The sequence below is a fragment of the Eretmochelys imbricata genome, chromosome 20 (assembly GCF_965152235.1).
Source record: "Eretmochelys imbricata isolate rEreImb1 chromosome 20, rEreImb1.hap1, whole genome shotgun sequence".
Classification (NCBI taxonomy): domain Eukaryota; kingdom Metazoa; phylum Chordata; order Testudines; family Cheloniidae; genus Eretmochelys; species Eretmochelys imbricata.
The window spans coordinates 18,826,949-18,846,314 of record NC_135591.1 but is presented as its reverse complement, the minus strand read 5'-3'; the positions used below and the strand labels follow the sequence as shown (position 1 = coordinate 18,846,314).

The following is a 19,366-nucleotide window of genomic DNA, read 5'->3' as shown; positions in this document are numbered from 1 at the left end:
CAGATCTCTCCACCCATCTCCATCTATCCATCCCTTTACAGAACTCTCCACCCATCTCCATCTATCCATCCCTTTACAGATCTCTCCATCCCCCTCTATCTATCCATCCCTATACAGATCTCGCCACCCATCTATATCTATCCATCCCTGTACAGATCTCGCCACCCATCTATATCTATCCATCCCTGTACAGATCTCTCCACCCATCTATATCTATCCATCCCCTACAGATCTCTCCATCCCTCTCTATCTATCCATCCCTTTACAGATCTCTCCACCCATCTCCATCTATCAATCCCTTTACAGATCTCTCCATCCCTCTCTATCTATCCATCCCTATACAGATCTCTTCACCCATCTATATCTATCCATCCCTATATAGATCTCTCCACCCGTCTTCATTTATCCATCCCTATGCAGATCTCTCCACCCATCTCCATCTATCCATCCCTTTACAGATCTCTCCATCCCTCTCTATCTATCCATCCCTTTACAGATCTCTCCACCCATCTTCATCTATCCATCCCTATACAGATCTCTCCATCCCTCTCTATCTATCCATCCCTATACAGATCTCTCCACCCATCTCCATCTATCCATCCCCTACAGATCTCTCCATCCGGCTCTATGCAGCTCTATCCGTCCCCTCCCCACACAGATCTATCTGTCTGTGGATCTATCTGTCAGTATCCATCCATCCCTGTTCACACCCCTCTGGTGCTTAAATCCCCAGTTTAGCAAACCACTCAAGCAGATGCTGAACTGCTTTGCCAAGGAGGACCTGACCCTGGGGTCTCGATTTCTCTGGCTCTCAGAGTTCTGCTCCTGCTCCACCAGGTGTTCTCGGACGCTGTGCGGGACTTTCTGGCTGGGTTCTCTGACTTGTGTTCTGCAGCAGGTCAGATTGATCCCATCTAGCTTTAATCTTGAGGTGTTCGGCTGGTGTAAATCAGCAGTGACCCCATTTGAGTCCGTTCACATCGATCTAAACATCAAGGGTGGGGGAGGAAGCACCCCTGAGATTATGCCCTGGTGGTGGCAGACCTGGCGCTTGGAACAAAACAACCTCAGGAGTCACATCCGGAGCTGGACCCTGACCCACCCACCGTGGCAACACCCCTACGAAACTACGCAGAGTCCACTCCGTCCCGCCTCTCTGGATGGGGTTAAGGGAGAAAGCCCTACAAGGGCCCATCCTGGAGGGCAGCGAGGAGAGACAGCGCCAACCCATCAGCCGGTGGAAATGGACGGAGCTCCACCGAAGAAGCCGACCGAATGACGCCCATTTCCAGCAGTGAGTGGGCCAGCATAAGGAGCATTGGCCGGTGGCTGGGGTGTAGTTAAGACAGAGCATGAGGTGCACACCATTGATTTAATGTCTCCTGACATGATGATCGCTGGATAGCTGCTTAGTCCCCTTCCACCTCCCTTCCCTGGCAGATCTAACTGTGCAGCTGGTTCGCTCAACCCCAGGGGCAGCGTCTGGCAGTTCCCGGCACGCCAGGTGCTTCCTTGATCTGGCTCATTGACCCCTGCAGCCTATAATCTCCAAGGCAGGTGGGTGTCCCCCCAAAACTACAGAGCCCAACATGCCCTCTCCAGGCACAGCATTGCTCCAGGCTGCCATGCTAAGGCTAAGGGCAGCTGCAACCTGCTCAGTGTCGTGCTGGATTTTCAACTGGGTATCTGCTCTGAGCCGTCAAATTCATCCGTGGTGCTGATGGCTGTGGGGCGGATCTTTATGGAGCTGTTCAGAGGAAGGCAGCCAGCCCACCGAGCCAGATTCATTGGCGTAAAGCTGGACTCACCTCTGACTCTATGGATATGGCTTTGACCCAGTTACCTTGGTCCATACCCCTCAAAAGCCATGCTCTGTTGTCCCTGACACATGTAAAGGCAGCCAGCCTGACTGCGGTCTCACGTCACTGTCCCACCAACCTCACTGGGTTTGCACCGGTTTACATGAGGGGAGAATCCGGCTCAGTGGCTTTGAAGGCTCTGCTCCAGTGTAAGCTACCATCTGCTGCTCATTGCCCCCGTGAACCAGCCTTGAAACCATTGTCAAGTACCAGAAAGTGGGGGGGGGAGCAGCACTGCTGCTTAGCTCCACCGATTTTATGCCACGCGTCTCATTGGCGATTTGGACCGACAAACTCCAAAGGGCTCAGCAAACTTAGCAACAGAGCCCTGAAGGGCAGTTTTAGCTCATTGCAGGCATGGCTGGGGCATGGGGACGAAGAGCCAGCTGGTTCTTTAGCCCAGGCATGTGTTACGTCAGCTCAGAATTACCAACCTTTCACAGCGCTCAGGAATCTACCGGACTCCAGCCCTGGTTCACTGTCACCCCAGCGCGGGGTCCCTTCACCGCCGTGGCTTTAAACTCGGCCTCCTCGCGGGCGGGCTAATGACCGGGACACTCACGCCACTTTCATGCTGCTGGCGTAACACACAAAGCGGGGACGGGGTGGGAGCGCCGTGAAGAGCAGCTCCTGCCGCCACTGAGGTAAAGGGCAAGTCTCCCGCTGCCTTCAAAGGGCCACAGGCTGGGCGCTGGGCCACGAGCCACACCACTGCAGCCACGGGTGCTTGACTCCTGTATGAGACGAGAGCTGAGCCAGTAGCTAACCATCAGCCCAGTGTGGACAGGACATGCGGCACCGAGCAGGGTCACACAGGCGCCTGGGGCTCACCTCGACCAGCGAGCCAGGGCTCATGTGGCAGCTTGCCTGGCCTGCACTAGGGGGCTAACATGGGTGTCGCTAAGGGCTTAACACAGGGCTGGCTTTTCCGGCCCACACAGCCTGGGTGGTGTTTGGGGGTTAGAGCAAGGTCAGGGGCGGGGGTTAGAGTCAGGACTTCTGGATCCTACGCCCAGGTAGTGGGATCCAGTGGTTAGAGTGGAGCTGGGGGGCCAGGAGCTGGGACTTGTGGGCCATCTCTCCCCAGCTCTAGGAGGGGAGTGATGGCGAGTGGTTGGCGCAGGGGGGGTTGTTGGAAGCCAGGACTCCTGGATGGCGTCACTGGACAGCGTTAACCCTTGCCTTCCTGCCAACTTTTTAACTCTGCAGCTCAGTGTATGGGGGGCAGGGGCGCCAATTCCAGCACTGCCATGCCAGCAGCTAGCCTGACCCCCGACCCCCCCCCCCCCGCACACACACACACACACATGCAGATTCTGGCCTCGTTTGATGGGGTGGCACCCCTCTGGCGAAGCAGCGTCCTACCGTTGTGCACTCAGGCCACGGCTGATGGAAGGGCAGCGTCACCACCCATGTGTGACTCCAGGTGCTGCCGCAGGACGTGTTCAATCTTCCTTCAGCTGCAGACCCCCTCAAACATGTCAACTGGAGGTGAGCCCCCTGTGGAAATCTGAGCCACGGGCTGCAGATCACTAGGGTTGTAAACCACTGGCCAAGGTACGTATACAGGCCCCCACGGCCGGAGTGTCATAGCCCCTCGCAGTCGTTACGCTATTTATCGTCACAACCCTGCCCCATGTAAGGCAGAGCAGGGCTACTATCCCCACTGTACAGATGGGGAAACCGAGGCACAGAGAGGCTAAGTGAGTGCCCCAAGGTCACACAGTGAGTCTGTGGCAGAGAAGGGCATTGACCCCGAGTCCCTTGCTAGTGACCCAACCCCTGCGCCATCCCTCCACAGCCATTGGCACAGCGGGGCTGGCAGGGCGCAGGCTGCAGGCCAGGGTCCTTCCGCTGGCGTGCGGCCAGGGGTCATGCCCAAGGGGCACACACGTGGCTCTGTAGGAGCTGGTCACGGTGGCCACAGGCAGGAGAGCACGAGCCGCTGGTACCCACGTCTCACCCCGACAGGTGAGTGGGAGGCAGACGGTGCTGGGGGGGAGCTGGCAGGTGACTTGCTAGTGGGGAGTTTGGGCCTCGCTACGGTAGGAGCCATGGCGATGGGGATGCCCCCCCGGCAACCTTTCCTCCAGGCCACTGACAGCTGAGGTCATGCAGCATGGCAGGGTGGGTCGACTGCATAAGTGGGGGAGGGGACTAGAACCCAGGAGTCCTGAGGCCCCCCTCCCCCACTCCGCACCCAGCGCTGGGAAGAGAACCCAGGCGTCCTAGCTCCGAGGTCATGGGTCTGGGTCTTACCCCCCCCACCATGGCTCCCACGCTTCGTGGGGGGGGGGTGCTAGGCACGTTACCGCCGCTAGGTGGCGCTGTCGGCCTAGGTTCGCTCCAGCGAACAGCTGCGAGCTCATCCGGTCCCCGCCCCCCCCGGGGCTGGCGGGACTCGGGACAATGACCCCCCCCCACCCCCGGCGTCACTTCCAGTAAAATCCCGCCTCCTGCCGCTGCAAGAGCAACAGAGCTGGGGGGGCCCGGGCCGGGCCGGGCCGGGCCGGCGGGGGGCTGCGGGTCGGGGGCGAGGGGAGCCGGCGGAGCTGGGGGGGGGCGGCCGGGCTAGCGGGGGGCTGTGGGGGCGAGGGGAGCCGGCGGAGCTGGGGGGGGGCAGGGCCGGACTGGCGGGGGGCTGCGGGTCCGGAGTGAGGGGCGCCGGCGGAGCTGGGGTGGGGGCGGCCAGGCTGGCGGGGGGCTGCGGGTCGAGGGCGAGGGGAGCCGGCGGAGCTGGGGGGGGCCCGGCCGGGCTGCCGGGGGGCTGCGGGTCGGGGGCGAGGGGAGCCGGCGGAGCTGGGGGGGGGGGCGGCTGGGCTGGCGGGGGGCTGCGGGGGCGAGGGGAGCCGGCGAAGCTGGGGGGGCGGCGGCTGGGCTGGCGGGGGCCTGCGGGGGCGAGGGGAGCCGGCTGAGCTGGGGGGGGGCCGGCCGGGCTAGCGGGGGGCTGTGGGGGCGAGGGGAGCCGGCGGAGCTGGGGGGGGGGCAGGGCCGGACTGGCGGGGGGCTGCGGGGGCGAGGGGAGCCGGCGGAGCTGGGGGGGGGCAGGGCCGGACTGGCGGGGGGCTGCGGATCGGGAGTGAGGGGCGCCGGCGGAGCTGGGGGGGCCGGCTGGGCTGGCGGGGGGCTGTGGGGGCGAGGGGAGCCGGCGGAGCTGGGGGGGGGGCAGGGCCGGACTGGCGGGGGGCTGCGGATCGGGAGTGAGGGGCGCCGGCGGAGCTGGGGGGGCCGGCTGGGCTGGCGGGGGGCTGTGGGGGCGAGGGGAGCCGGCGGAGCTGGGGAGGGGGGCGGCTGGGCTGGCGGGGGCCTGTGGGGGCGAGGGGAGCCGGCGGAGCGGGGGGGGGGCAGGGCCGGACTGGCGGGGGGCTGCGGGTCGGGGGCGAGGGGAGCCCGCGGAGCTGTGGGCGGGCCCGGCCGGGCTGGCGGGGGGCTGCGGGTCCGGAGTGAGGGGCCATGGTCAGGCCATCACCAGGGACGCCCCGTTTTTAGGGCGGCGCGGGAATGCTGCGTGTTTGCCCTCACCATTTGGCACTGGAGGGGCTCGAGGGGTGGGGGAGGGGGCTGAAGCCACCCACCGAAGGTTACGCAGGCAAGCCGTGTCAGAGTCGGGGACAGAACCCAGGCGTCCTGGCTCCGAGCCGCCCCCGCCCTCCCCCGCTCTAACCACTACACCCCACTCCCCTCCCCGAGCCAGTGGGCAGAAGCACCCAAGTGTCCTGGCCCCAGCCCTGTTCTCCTCACAGCTCAGCCGCACTCCCGCCAAGCCCCGGGGTTCACGCGCAAAACCCCGGGGCAGCGGGACCGGTGGCTCAGCCTTTCCCGTACCTGGAGTGGGGATCATCCCCCCTCCCCAGGCAGGTGTATGGCCTGGCCATTGTGTTACTAGGCGGAAACATCAGTTCCCTGCCCCCCAGCCCAGCACTGGGGACCCCCCCCCCGCCAGAGAAACCAGCCCCCTTGGCAGACACACCCTGGTACAAGCTGCATCGGGGTCAATGCCCCCACAGTGACCTGGGTGTGCGGCGGGTTGGGGACACAGGATGTGAGGGGGGGCACATCAGAGCCAGGATCTTGGGGGGAGCATGTAGAGTACCAAGGCCCCCACTGCCCATGCCAAAAGTGGCTCACAGCCCAGCACCCTTACTACGGAGCCCCCCCCCCCCCATGTCTGTCCTGGGGCCTGCTTGGTGAGGTGCCAAGATTCCCCCCGGAAGCTCTGTGGAGAACTCGGGGGGGGGGGGCACTGTGGGGGGAACTGTGTCTTTAAGAGGGAGAGCAACCCCCCCACACACACACATCAGAGTCTATTTTAACCATGGAAACTTGTTGCTTCTTCTTGGCTGTCCCTCCCGCCCGGGGTGCCAGGGACCCCCCTCCCCCACACACCTTCTGGGGAGCTCGGCTGGGGGGGCAGGGCCGAGGCTCTGTCACTGGGTTGGCATGTGGGGTGCAGGGGAGAACAGCCAGGCACCAACACGCCCACCCCTCCCAGTCTTGCTCCATCTCGGCTCCCAGGTCCCAACGAGCTGTGGGGCAGGGCCCAGCCAGCTCCATGCTGACCTAGATTCACCTGCTGCCACACGTCACTGCCTAGTGGTTGGAGCAGGGGACGCTGGGAGTCAGGACGCCTGGGTTCTGGCCCCGCTGCTTGGCTCTGAGGCCGGCGCCCGGCACTCCCGCTTCCCACGCAGAGCCAGGGCGCAGACCGGAGCGGCCGGTTCAGTCACTGACAGTTTCAGCCTGTGGCCCCGGGGTGGCTTCATCTGGGGCGCGTGGGCGTGTTCCCCCATTCCAGAGAGGGGAGCGCCCAGCCCTGCCAAGCCAGCCCCTGACCCCACCAGCCCAGCCACACGGACCTAGCTGGGCACCACACGGCCAACCCGGGGATGGAGCCCAGCACCGGACAGAGTGGGGGGGGGCAGACCCAGAGCTTTGGGCTGGCAGTACTAGGGAGGTAAATAGCCCCCCCCCACAGACACACATAGCCGGAACCCAGGAGTTCTGACTCCCAGCCTACCCATCCCCCTGCAGCACTAACCTGCACTAACCTGCTCTAACCCCTAGACACCACTCCCCCCAGAGAGCCAGGAGGCCTGTCTCCCATTCCTCCACCCCACATCAGTTTAGCTCTACTAGAGGGTTGTGTGGATCCTGTGTTTGGTCTAGTGCCCCCCCAGACTGTCCTGCTTTGGGACAGGCCCCAGCTCGCTGGGCAATGACCCGTGGAGCAAACCCCTCTGCACCCACCCCGCTGGCTCCAAAGGTCGGATGCTGGGCCAGGGCCCCATAGGCAGCTGCCCATGGGGCTGTGAGAGTGACCGGCCTAGGGAAGACACAGGGTGGGGGTGTCAACAGCAGACATCTCCCTCCACACACACACCTCCCCGGGCTGATGGCTGCACCCAGAAATGCAGTTCTGCTCCCAGTCCCCTCCCTCTATCCCCCTGACTTGCCTCCCAGAGCTGGGGAGGGAGCCCTGGCTCCCAACTCCCCCCTCCCTCCCCGCTCTAACCACTCCACCCCACTCCCCTCCCAGAGCTGGGCTAGAACCCAGGAGTCCTGGTTCCCTCCCAGCCCCTTCCCCTGCTGTAACCACGAGCCTGCCTGTAGGTGCCAGCCGATAACAGATGCCCTAGCAGCCCCCACAGGGGTGTGCCCCCCCTCTCTACCTGCCACGCCCTCCCCCCATAGCTCTGCAATGGCCTGGGCCCCTTCCCCTGCGGGAGCTGGAGAGCAGGAGGGAAGGGGTTACTACAGAGCAGGGGGGGCTACCCCACCCCCCATTGTTCAAGGCTCCCCTCCCCAAGTTTCACCCCCCCACAGGCTTGGAGCCCTTCCTGTCTGTACAGGCTGCGCTTGGAGGGGTTGGCTGGGCCTCAAGAGGAAGAGGAAGCAGGCGCGGCCTTGGGGGTGGAGGAGGCAGCTGCTGCCTCAGAGAGATTGGAAGCTCCTTTCCCCTCGCAACATCCACTCCTCCCAAGGAGAGAACCCAGGAGTCCTGGCTCCTAGCCCCCCCCAACCACTAGACACCACTCTCCCCGAGCCAGGCATAGAACCCAGGAGTCCTGGCTCCTAGCCCCCCCCCCCCAACCACTAGACACCACTCCCCCCAACTCTCCCTGCCCCCCCCTCCCCGAGTCAGGCATAGAACCCAGGAGTCTTGGCTCCTAGCTCCTAGCCCCCCCCCCGCAACCACTAGACAGCACTCCCCTTCCAGAGCCAGGCATAGAACCCAGGAGTCCTGGCTCCTAGCCCCCCCCCCAACCACTAGACACCACTCCCCTTCCGGAGCCAGGCATAGAACCCAGGAGTCCTGGCTCCTAGCCCCCCCTCCCAACCACTAGACACCACTTCCCTTCCAGAGCCAGGCATAGAACCCAGGAGTCCTGGCTCCCAGCCCCTCTGCCCTCAAAAAATAGTACCTGCCTTCCCCCAAACAGGCTCTGCCTTATATACAACTGTCCCACCTCCCCACACGTGCCCCTGCCTGCCCCCTATCACTACATCATGTACCCTCCATATGCTCCCCCCCATAAAATACCCTTCAAACCTCTGCACGGGGGAGACTCGCCTGGAGCCCCCTTTGCCCCTCCAGGAAATCCTTACAAAGCCCTTTGGGGCACATGCCAGCGGCCCCCACGCCCCAGCCTGGCGCCGCACCCGGCATTGGAGCCACCGCCCTGGGCGGGGGACATGAGTGGCCGGGAGCGGCTTGCCATCTTCCCAGGCCACCTCCCTGAGCCGCGGGCATGTCAGCCCATGTGCAGCCAGGGCTGAGCTGGGGGGGGAGCCTGCATGGGGGCCAGCCCCCCCCCCGTAATGCACCCCTCCCTGTGCCCCCCAGGAGAGGACTCATCTCCCTTCCCCTCGCCAGGGAGGAGAATCCCCCACCTGGCCTGGGACAGAATCCCTCACCTGGGAGAGGCATCACAGCCCCCCCTTCCCCCGACTCCCAGGGCGGGTGGGGGGAGAGAGAGAGAGAGCGTGTGTCTGCGCCCACCCACAAACACACAAACGCTAGAATTCGACAACATAGAAACACAATTTACACACACACCCCTGCCCCCACCTCACCCCTGCTCCAGCCAGAGAGAGAACCCCGGCGTCCTGAGCCCCAACCCCAAGTGGAAAGCTGCATGAGCACAGGGCGTCTCCATCCAGGAGATTTCCGTCTCCTCCCTGGGCCCCTCCGTGTCCTCCCCACGTTCCTGGGGTGTGCAGGGCTCCCACGTTCCCTGCACACCTCAGGCCATGGGCAGGGAGGGGCCAGACACTTATTACAGAGACCCAGGCTGGGCAATTACACGGCACGCCTCAGACCCACTTAGCACCACCAGGAACCGCCTCCCAGGGAGGCAGCGTAGTCTGGTGGTTAGAGCAGGTGATGGGGTGAGGACTCCTGCGGTCTGTGCCTGGGTGTAGGAGGGGAGTGGGGTCTAGTGGGCAGAACAGGGAGGCTGGGAGTCAGGACTCCTGGGATCTACCCAAGCTCTGGGAGAGGAGTGAGTCTAGTAGATGGAATGACTTGCTGGGCAAGCCACTCTGGCTCTCTGTGCCTCAGTTTCCTCACCTGTTGGAACAAAGATAGCCCTGCATGTGGGGGGAGGGGGAATTGTGCAAGTCCCATCCCATGGGAATCACACTCTAGAGGCTGCACGTCAAGCCTTGAAGCTCTTTGACCATAAACTCTTTTGGGTCTCTAATCCACTAGCCCCCACTGCCCTCCCAGAGCTGGGGATAGAACCCAGGCATCCTGGCTCCCAGCACCCCCCTGCTTTAATCACTGAACCCAGCTCCCCTCCCAGAGCTGGGGATAGAACCCAGGCATCCTGGCTCCCAGCACCCCCCTGCTTTAATCACTGAACCCAGCTCCCCTCCCAGAGCTGGGGATAGAACCCAGGCATCCTGGCTCCCAGACCCCCCTGCTTTAATCACTGAACCCAGCTCCCCTCCCAGAGCTGGGGATAGAACCCAGGCATCCTGGCTCCCAGCCCCCCCGCTTTAATCACTGAACCCAGCTCCCCTCCCAGAGCTGGGGATAGAACCCAGGGGTCCTGACACCCAGCCCCCCCCTGCTTTAATCACTGAACCCAGCTCCCCTCCCAGAGCTGGGGATAGAACCCAGGGGTCCTGACACCCAGCCCCCCCCTGCTTTAATCACTGAACCCAGCTCCCCTCCCAGAGCTGGGGATAGAACCCAGGGGTCCTGACACCCAGCCCCACTGCTCTAACCATTACAACCCACTGCCTCCCTGGGTGGCAGTTCCCTAGGGCCCTGCTGTTAGAGCAGCAGTATTTGTCCAGCACTGCAGCCCAAGGCAGGGCAGCAATAACCAGGATCAACAACTATCACCCTCTTGGCCCTGCCACTGGGCCTGTGTGCGCTCCCACACACCCCCCCCCCCCCACGGCTCATGGGCGCCCGAGGGTGCCCGGCCCCCGTGAGAACACCGGAACCTCGCCTGTGGCCTGGGAACCGGCGAAGCAGAATGGGCCCATCCGCCCCAGCATCCTGTCTCTGATGGGCGGCTGCTAGGAAGGAAGTCGTTCTCTAATACCACTGCACGGAGGGCAGGAGGGCTGGATTCTGCCAAAACCACCCCCTTGTCAGGTCCTGCTGCAGCTGCATGGGGGTGAGGGGTGCTGGATTCTGCCAGACACTTCCCCCACCCCCCAGGCAGCCCACAGCAGCTGCTTCCCCACCATCTCTCTGCTGCTCTGTTTCCTGCCCAGTCGTCCTTTCCCTTCCTGCCACAAACCTCCTCTGAGCGCGCCCATGGCATTTCCCATCATGCAGGGAGCTGCCGTCTAAAAAGGGGGGCAGGCTGAGCTGAGGCGGGGGTGTTCCTCATATGATCATGACATATGCACACAAAAGCTAGATGAAAACCCCAAAATACTCTTGTGGGAAGGTTGTAACATCTCACAACTTTTATTCTTAGACTCCAGACTGAGAACAAGCAAGGATTTAATTGGGGATTGGTCCTGCTTTGAGCAGGGAGTTGGACTAGGTGACCTCCTGAGGTCCCTTCCAACCCTGATATTCTATGATTCTATGATTCTACCCAAAACCAGAGAGAGACAAATGCAGGCTGCTCCCTAAGGCAGAGAAATGCAATTTACCCCATCGTACTCGAACCTGGCTGCTTGGCCCAGATCACGTACGTCCCTACAGAGCTCCTGCAACCAGGCCCAGGAGAACCCCCGCCAATGTAAAGCGACAGCGTTCACACTGCGCCACAGGAAGTGATGGACAAACCATAGATTTTGGCTGCTTTCAACCCCCAGTTTTAAAGATCAGCATGAACCTCCAAGTAGGACAGCTATCCTCACTCCTGCCACACACCGGATTTCACAGCAGCAGCTGGGAACAAAACTCATATCCTCCTGCACCCAGGCCCCCTTCTTGCTTGAGCGACAGGAGACTCCCCACTCAGTGTTTGCACTACAGGGACTATGACACACCAATGAAAAGTTCAGACTCCAGCCACTACGGGGGAGCTGCACAGACACAGTAGCCAGCTCTTTAAGCTGGCTACAATATCAACCATGGGGGCTTTATTCTGTGGTAACCTTAAAAAAAAATACATGGATAAGATACTTGTTAAAGGGTGGCAACGCCCGCCCCGGCATTTCATTTATTCGGACTTCACCTATGCAAAGAGAGGCAGGGCAGCCCAGTGGTTAAGCATGAGCCTAGGACATGGGTTCAATTCCCTACTCTGCCTCATGATTACCATGTGACCTTGGGCAAGTCATTTAGCCTCTCCATGCCTTGGTTTCCCATCTGCACACTGGGGCTAGCCCTGCCCTGCCTATGGCAGACCGGAGGTAGAAACTGACCGAGACACGTTTTACTCACTTCAAACAAGTGCAAACATGGCACCATCAGGCTCAACGCACGTGGTGCTGTGGCTTCCTCACAGCTAGGCAACTGATTGGAAATACAGCCCAGCCTGGAAGTAGCAAGAAGGCTGGATGCCTGGGTTCTCTCCCCAGCTCCACCAGTGACCTCAGGCAAATCCCACCCCTGCTCAGTGCCTCAGTTTCCCCTCCTTCTGCCACTCGTCTATGTGAGCGCTTGGGCGCACGTGTTTGTACAGCACCCACAACAACAGGGCTGCCGGAAACAGCTACAATAGAAACAAGGAGACGCAGCACTGGGTAGCTGCATCATGGACCCGTCTGTACTGAACACCTTTGATTTTCACAGGGCTAGGAAGGTCACAGGCTGCACGAGCTATGGAGACTCCCAGCGCGGAAGGCTACGGCTGAACACTCGACGGGAACACACACGCAGCCCTTACGGGGGTCACGGATACACACATCGGCTGTAAAAATCCTGCACCAGTGTAAATCCAGCCCAGATGCATTAACTTTGTTTGACCGGGTCCTTTACACAGGGCTTTTGGGGGGCATTGGGAATCAACCTGCCTGGCTTTGTGAGGGGCGGGCAATGAGTGGATGCGAAACTGAGGTTCGCCTTGCCGCAGGCTGGATCACGCAGACCAGAATTCCAGAAGCTCAACGCACCCCCAGCCTGGCTTTAACCACGGCCGAGGAACTGATCTGGTCACCAGTGGCTGGGGTGAGCGGTTCCAGGGAGGGCCTGGGAGACAATACGCGAAGTCCTCGCCCCTTTAACAGTGGGGAAATAATAAAAGAAACCCCCACAGGCCTGGCTCAGGTTACCAGCCAACAGTGCTTTAAAGTCCAGGGATCCATCATTCCCTCATTTGTGCCCCAGCCCGGGCTGGATCACCAGGACACAGGTTACGCTTTCAATGCCCAACCAGCAGCAATTGTGAACCTATCCCCAGTCCTGTGACATCTCCCCCCTTCCACAACCCTATCTCCCATCTAGCAAGGGCATGTCCCAATCCCCCACCACAGCTGCAGGATCCCTGAGCGCCCTCCCCCCCCTTTCTATATAGCTTGATTATTTTGCAGGGGGATCACAGCAAGTCCAGAGGCCAGCTCCCAGGGATTACACCTGCCTCCAGCAGCTGTGCTTCGAGCCCACCTCTCTTGTGCCAGGCCAATAAAAGATCCATTTTATCTCGCCAGCTATAATCCCCTCGCAGCCATGCCCAGCTCGCTCATCTACCTCCACGGAAGTCATGCCAGCTGTTTAAGAGAACACAGAACCAACCCCTCCCACAACCTGAACAGTTTTAACTGCCCCCTAGCTGGCAAGATGCCCATGTTTATAAGGGAGTATTTCTAACCAGTTACAAGTCTACAGTTACTAGGCCATTTAAACCTCTCCTGTTTACACTCCCACCACAACCCAAGGGCACTGTTATGCAACTCGATATTTCCGTCGCCCTGGCATGGGGTCACCCAAGGTGGGGGGAAGATCACAAAGGGATATAGAGGCCCAGACTCAGGGGGAGGGAGAGAAGTGGGTGGATGCTGGCTGAGCCAATGGAATGAATCAGCCTCCTTCCACGCTGGATCCTCTACTGTGTACAGCACCAGGGTCCTACTGTAACAAACAGAATTCACAGCCAGCCTCATCCACGAGGGGTTAGGAGCCCATCTAGTTTTTGCTCAAGGCCTGACAACAGTGGCAGCTGCATCTGTCCAGCCTGGAACAGGCCAAACCAAAATAAAAGAAAAACGCATGCCACTAAATTTAGCCAGGCCTTTACACAACACACACAAAAAACCACCCATTTCCCATTTTCATGACAAATTCAGAGAGCCACAACTTCGCCAGTTTCACAAATGGATTTTATTTAACAAAAAAAAAAAAATAAGGACACAAGAGGAGGAAACCCCAGTCCATGCCGTTTCCCCCCCCCCCAAGACAATAAAAAAAGGGGGAACTATAGATATAAATTACAAGTATTCAAGACACATGGGTAACATTTAAAAAGAAATGTCTCAACTGTGTAGGGTTTTTCCCCCCATTTGTTTAATCCATTCGCTAGTTTCCTCTGCGGGCAACTAGCAAACTCAGGAACCAAAGAATGATTTTTGTTCACACATATACGTAAAGCCATCATGACATTCACAAACACAGACTGATCGGCCCCTCCTCTCCTTAGACTCGAAGAGAACTTGAGGGGCATCTGATTTTAAACAAGACAGTGGCGTGGGGAGGGATCTTAGCCCCACCAGCCATGACAACAGAAAGATGGCCAATTCTCAGGGTTTTACAATGGGATTTGAACACGTGACAATTTCCCTTTGAAGATTCCAGGGTGGCGGTGGGTCACCAGGATTTCTGCCCTTCTCAAACACGCTCTTCTCTTTCGATCTTCAGCACTTCAGACCAAGAATTTTAATAATCATATCTTACACAGATTAGTTCAAATAACTCAAAACTCTGAGTAAAGGAAACTTCCCTCCACCACCCCCAGGTGGAAGAGGAAATAACATACCTCTGGAGTCTATGATTTTCGTAGGGTTTTTTTAAATTATTTTTTAGCTTTTATTTGATTTTTAAGAGCAAGCAGCAGAAGGCAGCCTTGTCTCAGTTCCCCTTTACAGGGTTAAATGAGTCAAGCTGACACACACCCCACCCACACCTTGAAAAACCAGCTCCCCACACACACACACACAAAAATCTACCAGCGGTCTGAACAGGAAATTCCCCGCTGCCTTTCTAGACCCAGTGTGATGCAATGACTGGTCATATGAGTGGTGTGTCAACTTGTAGGCCTGGCTGGAAGTGGGGGAAGTTTCCTTACTGAATCCTGCTTTGAGAGCTTTTAGTTGGTTAAAAGAAAAAAGGCCTCTTGAAAAACAAAAACACACACACAAAAACACACTTTTTAAAAAAGTACCCCTGAGGAAAGAAATCTAGTAAGTAGGACACCCATCTTCCACCATCCCCCCAGTTTCTGGGGGTGCTGGAGAACGAAGTCTAGGAGGCGGGTGGGAGAAACCCAGCCCTCCCTCCCTCTTGAGGCAACAGATCCCTTTCTTGAATATTTCTCAGCACTGTTCGCTCTCTTTTAAACCCCTTTATCTCACATCTGGCCACCAGGTCTGCAGCCCCCCCTCTGTCGCCCCCCCCAGCAACCATGCTGCGATCACAAGGACACAGAACAAGACGGAGGAGAATAGGCCAAAAAGTTTCAAGTTACCAAAAAAAAACCCCAAACACCCCAACCCCCGCCCCCCGGGGTGGGGGTTATGGGATAGCACCAATTGACCCCAAGTCCGCATATAGCACGTCTCTACACAAAAATAAACCATCTGTCAGTGAGGAGCAGGCAGGAGAAGCTCGGCCCGGTCTGCGTGTCTCTCTTCCCCATCGTGAACTTGGGCCAGAGCCCCCCCGCTCCCACGCACACAAAGCGGCGGCGTCTCTCGGTCCTTTTGTCTCGCCTCCCCCCTGGACCCAGCAGGGTGGGGAGGGACGTGCGTGGGGGGGGGGGGGGGGGAAGTCCGATCCTTCTTCCGCTGTCCTCCCCGGCCTTCGTGTGCCTCTCTCCCGGCCGGCTCCCCGCCCCCCCTCCGCCAGGGAGAGGGGGGCTGCGCCCCCAAAAGCGACCCCCCCCGCCCCATGGCTCCCGCCAGGAGCCGAGCGAGCCGCTGCGCGCCGCGGGGCAGGTCCCCCAGCCACGAGTCCCCCCTAAGCGGCGGGGAAGGGATTTAAAAGGCCACCACGGCTCGGACCAGTATGCTGAGCACCCCGTCCCCGGGCCGGCAGCCCGGCGTGGGCTCGGGGCCCTTGGGCGGGCCGCCCCGCAGCATCCCGGAGAAGCGGGTCTGCAGGACTTTGGCCAGGCTGGGGAAGGGGCCGTCCTGTCCCTGGGGCTGCCGCTCGCCCTCCTCCTCCGCCGCCTCCAGCCGGGCCTTCTTGGTGGGCACCAGCCCGGCCTCGGCCGCCCCCGGCTTGTCCAAGCTGCTGCTCCGCCGCTTCCTGCTGGCTTTGCCCGGGGGCGGCAACGAAACCCCCCGCGCCGGCCGCCTACCCGCCCCGGGCGCTGGAGCCGCCAGAGGGGCGGGCGCCTGGGGCACGTCCCCGCTGCTGTCCTGCGTCTCCATGGGCTCCGGATCGCCGGCGCCCGGGGCGCTTCCACGGTCCGCGGGGGCTGCCCGCTCCTCCGGGGCCTGGGGGCCGGGGGAGGCGGCGGCGGCGGCCGGCAGTGGGGGCTGCCCGGCCCCTTCCTCCCCCAGGCAGGGCTGCGGCCCAAGTCCCCCCTCCTCGTCCTCCTCCAGCTTGGCGGAGAGATAGACCTCCCGGGCGCTCCGCATGACCAGCGAGAGCTGCAGGCTCCGGTGCAGCCGGAGGCCGCCGCGCTGCAGGCGGGAGTTGTACATCTTCCACACCGACAGGGTCATGATGCGCTGGGCTTCCTTCTGCACCTCCATGCCGGGCGGCGGGGGCGCCTGCTCCGGCCCGGGGGGCTGCTGCGCGGCTCTGGCGGGTGCGCGCGGCCGGCGCCCTTTGCACCGACCGGAGAACTGGGGAGGGGGGGGGAGAGAGAGGGGGAGGGGCTGCGCCTGGGTCTTCCCGCCCCCGCTGCTCCGCCGCCTTTTGTTGCTGAGCCTTTTGCTGCTCCGCCGCCGCCACCTTCCGCTGCCGCCTCGGACCCGCCGCCCCGACTAAGCCCAGCCGCGCCCAGCGCCGCTGCTTTTATACCCCCGGTGATCTCAGCGCCCGGGCCGCCCCCGCCCACTCCGTCAGCCGCATCCGGCCTGTGCAACGCGCCGCCACCCCCAGCGGCTACTGCGGGGGGAGGGGAGGGCGGAAATGCCGGGGAGTGGGGGAGGGGAGGGGAGGGGAGGCGGAGGAGGAAGCCGCCAGCCGCAGCAAAGCGGCTGAAGGGTGGGGGGGTCAATGCAACAGGGACACCCCCTCCCCCGGCACGTCCAGCCACTCGCGGCCTCTTTTGCAAAAGCAGCCAGAGGCCCGGCCACTTTGTGTTTTATTTTGCGCGTCCAAGGTAGCGATGGGCGCTGGTCTGCGCGCGCAGTGCAGCAGCTGCCCCCGGGCCGGGTGTGAGGCGCCAACGCCAACCGGCTGTGCGGAGCCGTCGGTGCAGCAGCTGTTGCACCATGCCCGGGCGCGCGCGATGCATTGAATGCAGCGGCTAATGCACGTGCCCGGGCAACGCGATAAATAAATGCAAAGCCAGTGCACGACGACGTGCAATACCGCCCGCTCCACAATCACGCTGCGTCTGCAACGCAATAACGGGAGCACAAGCACCATCGCTGTGTTAAGTGCAAATGCAATCAGCCAGTGCAGCCTGAGAGCGTAACCCTCACGTGCAGCATCTCTGTGTCTGAGCAAAAAGCCCCATCGCCGTGTAATGCAGTCTGCCAAATCAATCTGTCCCTGCGTGCAATGCAGCAGAAGCAGAGCGTGTGTGAGGATGCAATCTCTGCTAGATAAAAGGCACCTTGTGTACATGGAATGCAACCTCCAGGGCAAATGCACACGTCGCTTTCTCTGTGTGTGTGTGTGTGTAAACCGCGCACTCTGTGTTTTTAGCTGCAACTCTGTTTCAATCCGCGGACTGGAGTCAGTGCAACCCCTGCGTGCTGGCTGCAAAACGCCTGCCTGTACAATGCAATCGCTGCGTCTTGTGCCGTGGCAATAAACAACCCGTACTACAGCACACCCCAAATCTGAGCCGGAACTCGTCGTGAATGAAATTTTACTCCGTCCGTTTAGGATGCGTGAGCCCGATGCAAGCGGCTGCATTGCAAACCTGTTTCTACTCCCCTCGTCAACCTGCCTTCCCCTCTTTCCCTTCGGATCATAGTCTCGGGGCGTCGGAGAGGCCGCCAGGAACACCTCCCCCGCCCGCCTGCAGTGAGGGAATGCAATGCAGCGGGCCCCTGCCCTGGCCAGGGGATCGGTGCTGGGGCGCAGGAATGAGGGGGGGGGTTAAAGTCAAGCCCCTCCCCCCCAGCTCCACGCTCTGCCACCTGCCCCACCGCAGGCCCGGCCCCCCAGCCCGTGTTCCCCGGCCATCGCTTTAAGAGGAAGGAAGAGGAGGAGGAGGAGGCTCCGCCCCACTTTTCAGGTCACCCCAGCCTCCCCCTGGTTACCGTTTCCATGACTATATTAGGGGCCCATGACGACAGGGGGCGGGATCCGAACGCGGCGCGCACCAACGTTCCGAAAGGGGCGACATTTGCAGCCGCCTCGCTTCCTCTTTCCGTATAAGGGCAGAGGCTGGAAGGCCCCGTTGGGGCCTATGGGGAGCGTCCTTCCGGGATCCTAGGGGGAAAAACCCATCTGCTCGCGCTGCAGATCCCGCCCCCGCAGCCTGCCTGTGCGCACAGCACGTGGGACTGCACCCATCCCGGTGCCCCCCATCTCTCTCCATCCCCCCCACCTGCCTGTCACCCCACAGCCCCCCTACAGCCCCATCCATCTCCCCAACCCACTCACCACCTGCCTGTGACCCCCCCAATTTTCCCCCAGCCACCCACTCCCTGCCTGTCACCCCCCCACCCACTCACCACCTGCCTGTCACCCCCAACCTCCTGCATCTACCACCTGCCTGTCTCCCTCACAGCCCAACTACTTGACAGCCCCCCACAATCGGACTACACGCAGCCAATCTTCCCCCCACAACTCCCTCCATAATGACAACATGACAGAACCCATCTCCCCCACCCACCCACCCACCCACCCACAACCTTCCTGTCACCCCCACAGCCCTCCTACAGGCCACAGCCCCACCAATCTCCCTAACCCACTCACCACCTGCCTGTGAACCCCCCAGTGTTCCCCCAGCCACCCACTACCTGCCTGTCACCCCCCACCCACTCACTCACCACCTGCCTGTCACCCCCAATCTCCTGCATCTACCACCTGCCTGTCTCCCTCACAGCCCAACTACATGACAACCCCCCACAATCAGACTACACACAGCCAATCTTCCCCCCACAACTCCCTCCATAATGACTACATGACATGACCCATCTCCCCCACCCACACAACGCCCCCCACAACCCATCTACACAACACATCCATCCACAATATCCCCCCACAATCCAACTAGATGACACAACCTCACTACACACATCTGAGCACAGTCTGACTGTACAGGGCCTACTTCTCTCACCCACTCACAACTCCCCCACACTATCTGACTACTCACAATCGCCTCTACATCCCCCCACCCACAGCCTCCCTCTACACATATCAGACAACTCTCCCCCAACTCGACTCAATACAACCTGACGACACACATCCCCTCATAATCCAATTGTACACAACCTACCTGTAAACACCTCACACACACTGCCTGTCCCCCCCACACAATCTGACTACACACATACCCCACAATATGACCACAACCACACCCAGTCTGACTGGACACAATCTACCTGTACACAGCTCAAACACACATACACCGTGCCTGCATGCCACACAACTCCCCCACACAATCTGACAACATGCAACCCCCCTCCCCACACACCCTGCCTACACACGTAGCACACCACCCTCACGCTATCCGCCACAACCTGACCATCAACAAATCCCACATATAGCTTGAGATGCACACAGCCCCCCCCACCCCATG

General features: G+C 60.8%; 1 protein-coding gene across 1 annotated transcript; it reads right to left on the bottom strand.

Moving 5' to 3' along the window:
- Positions 1-13,577: 13,577 nt before the first annotated feature.
- Positions 13,578-16,406, bottom strand: IER2 (immediate early response 2). The gene has a single exon (XM_077838790.1). It carries the CDS (start codon positions 16,188-16,190, stop codon positions 15,468-15,470), a length of 723 nt encoding a protein of 240 aa, XP_077694916.1. The 5' UTR covers positions 16,191-16,406; the 3' UTR covers positions 13,578-15,467.
- Positions 16,407-19,366: the final 2,960 nt, after the last annotated feature.

Excerpts from the sequence above, each read along its gene's own strand:
- IER2 (XM_077838790.1), bottom strand. The coding sequence starts at position 16,190 with ATGGAGGTGCAGAAGGAAGCCCAGCGCATCATGACCCTGTCGGTGTGG.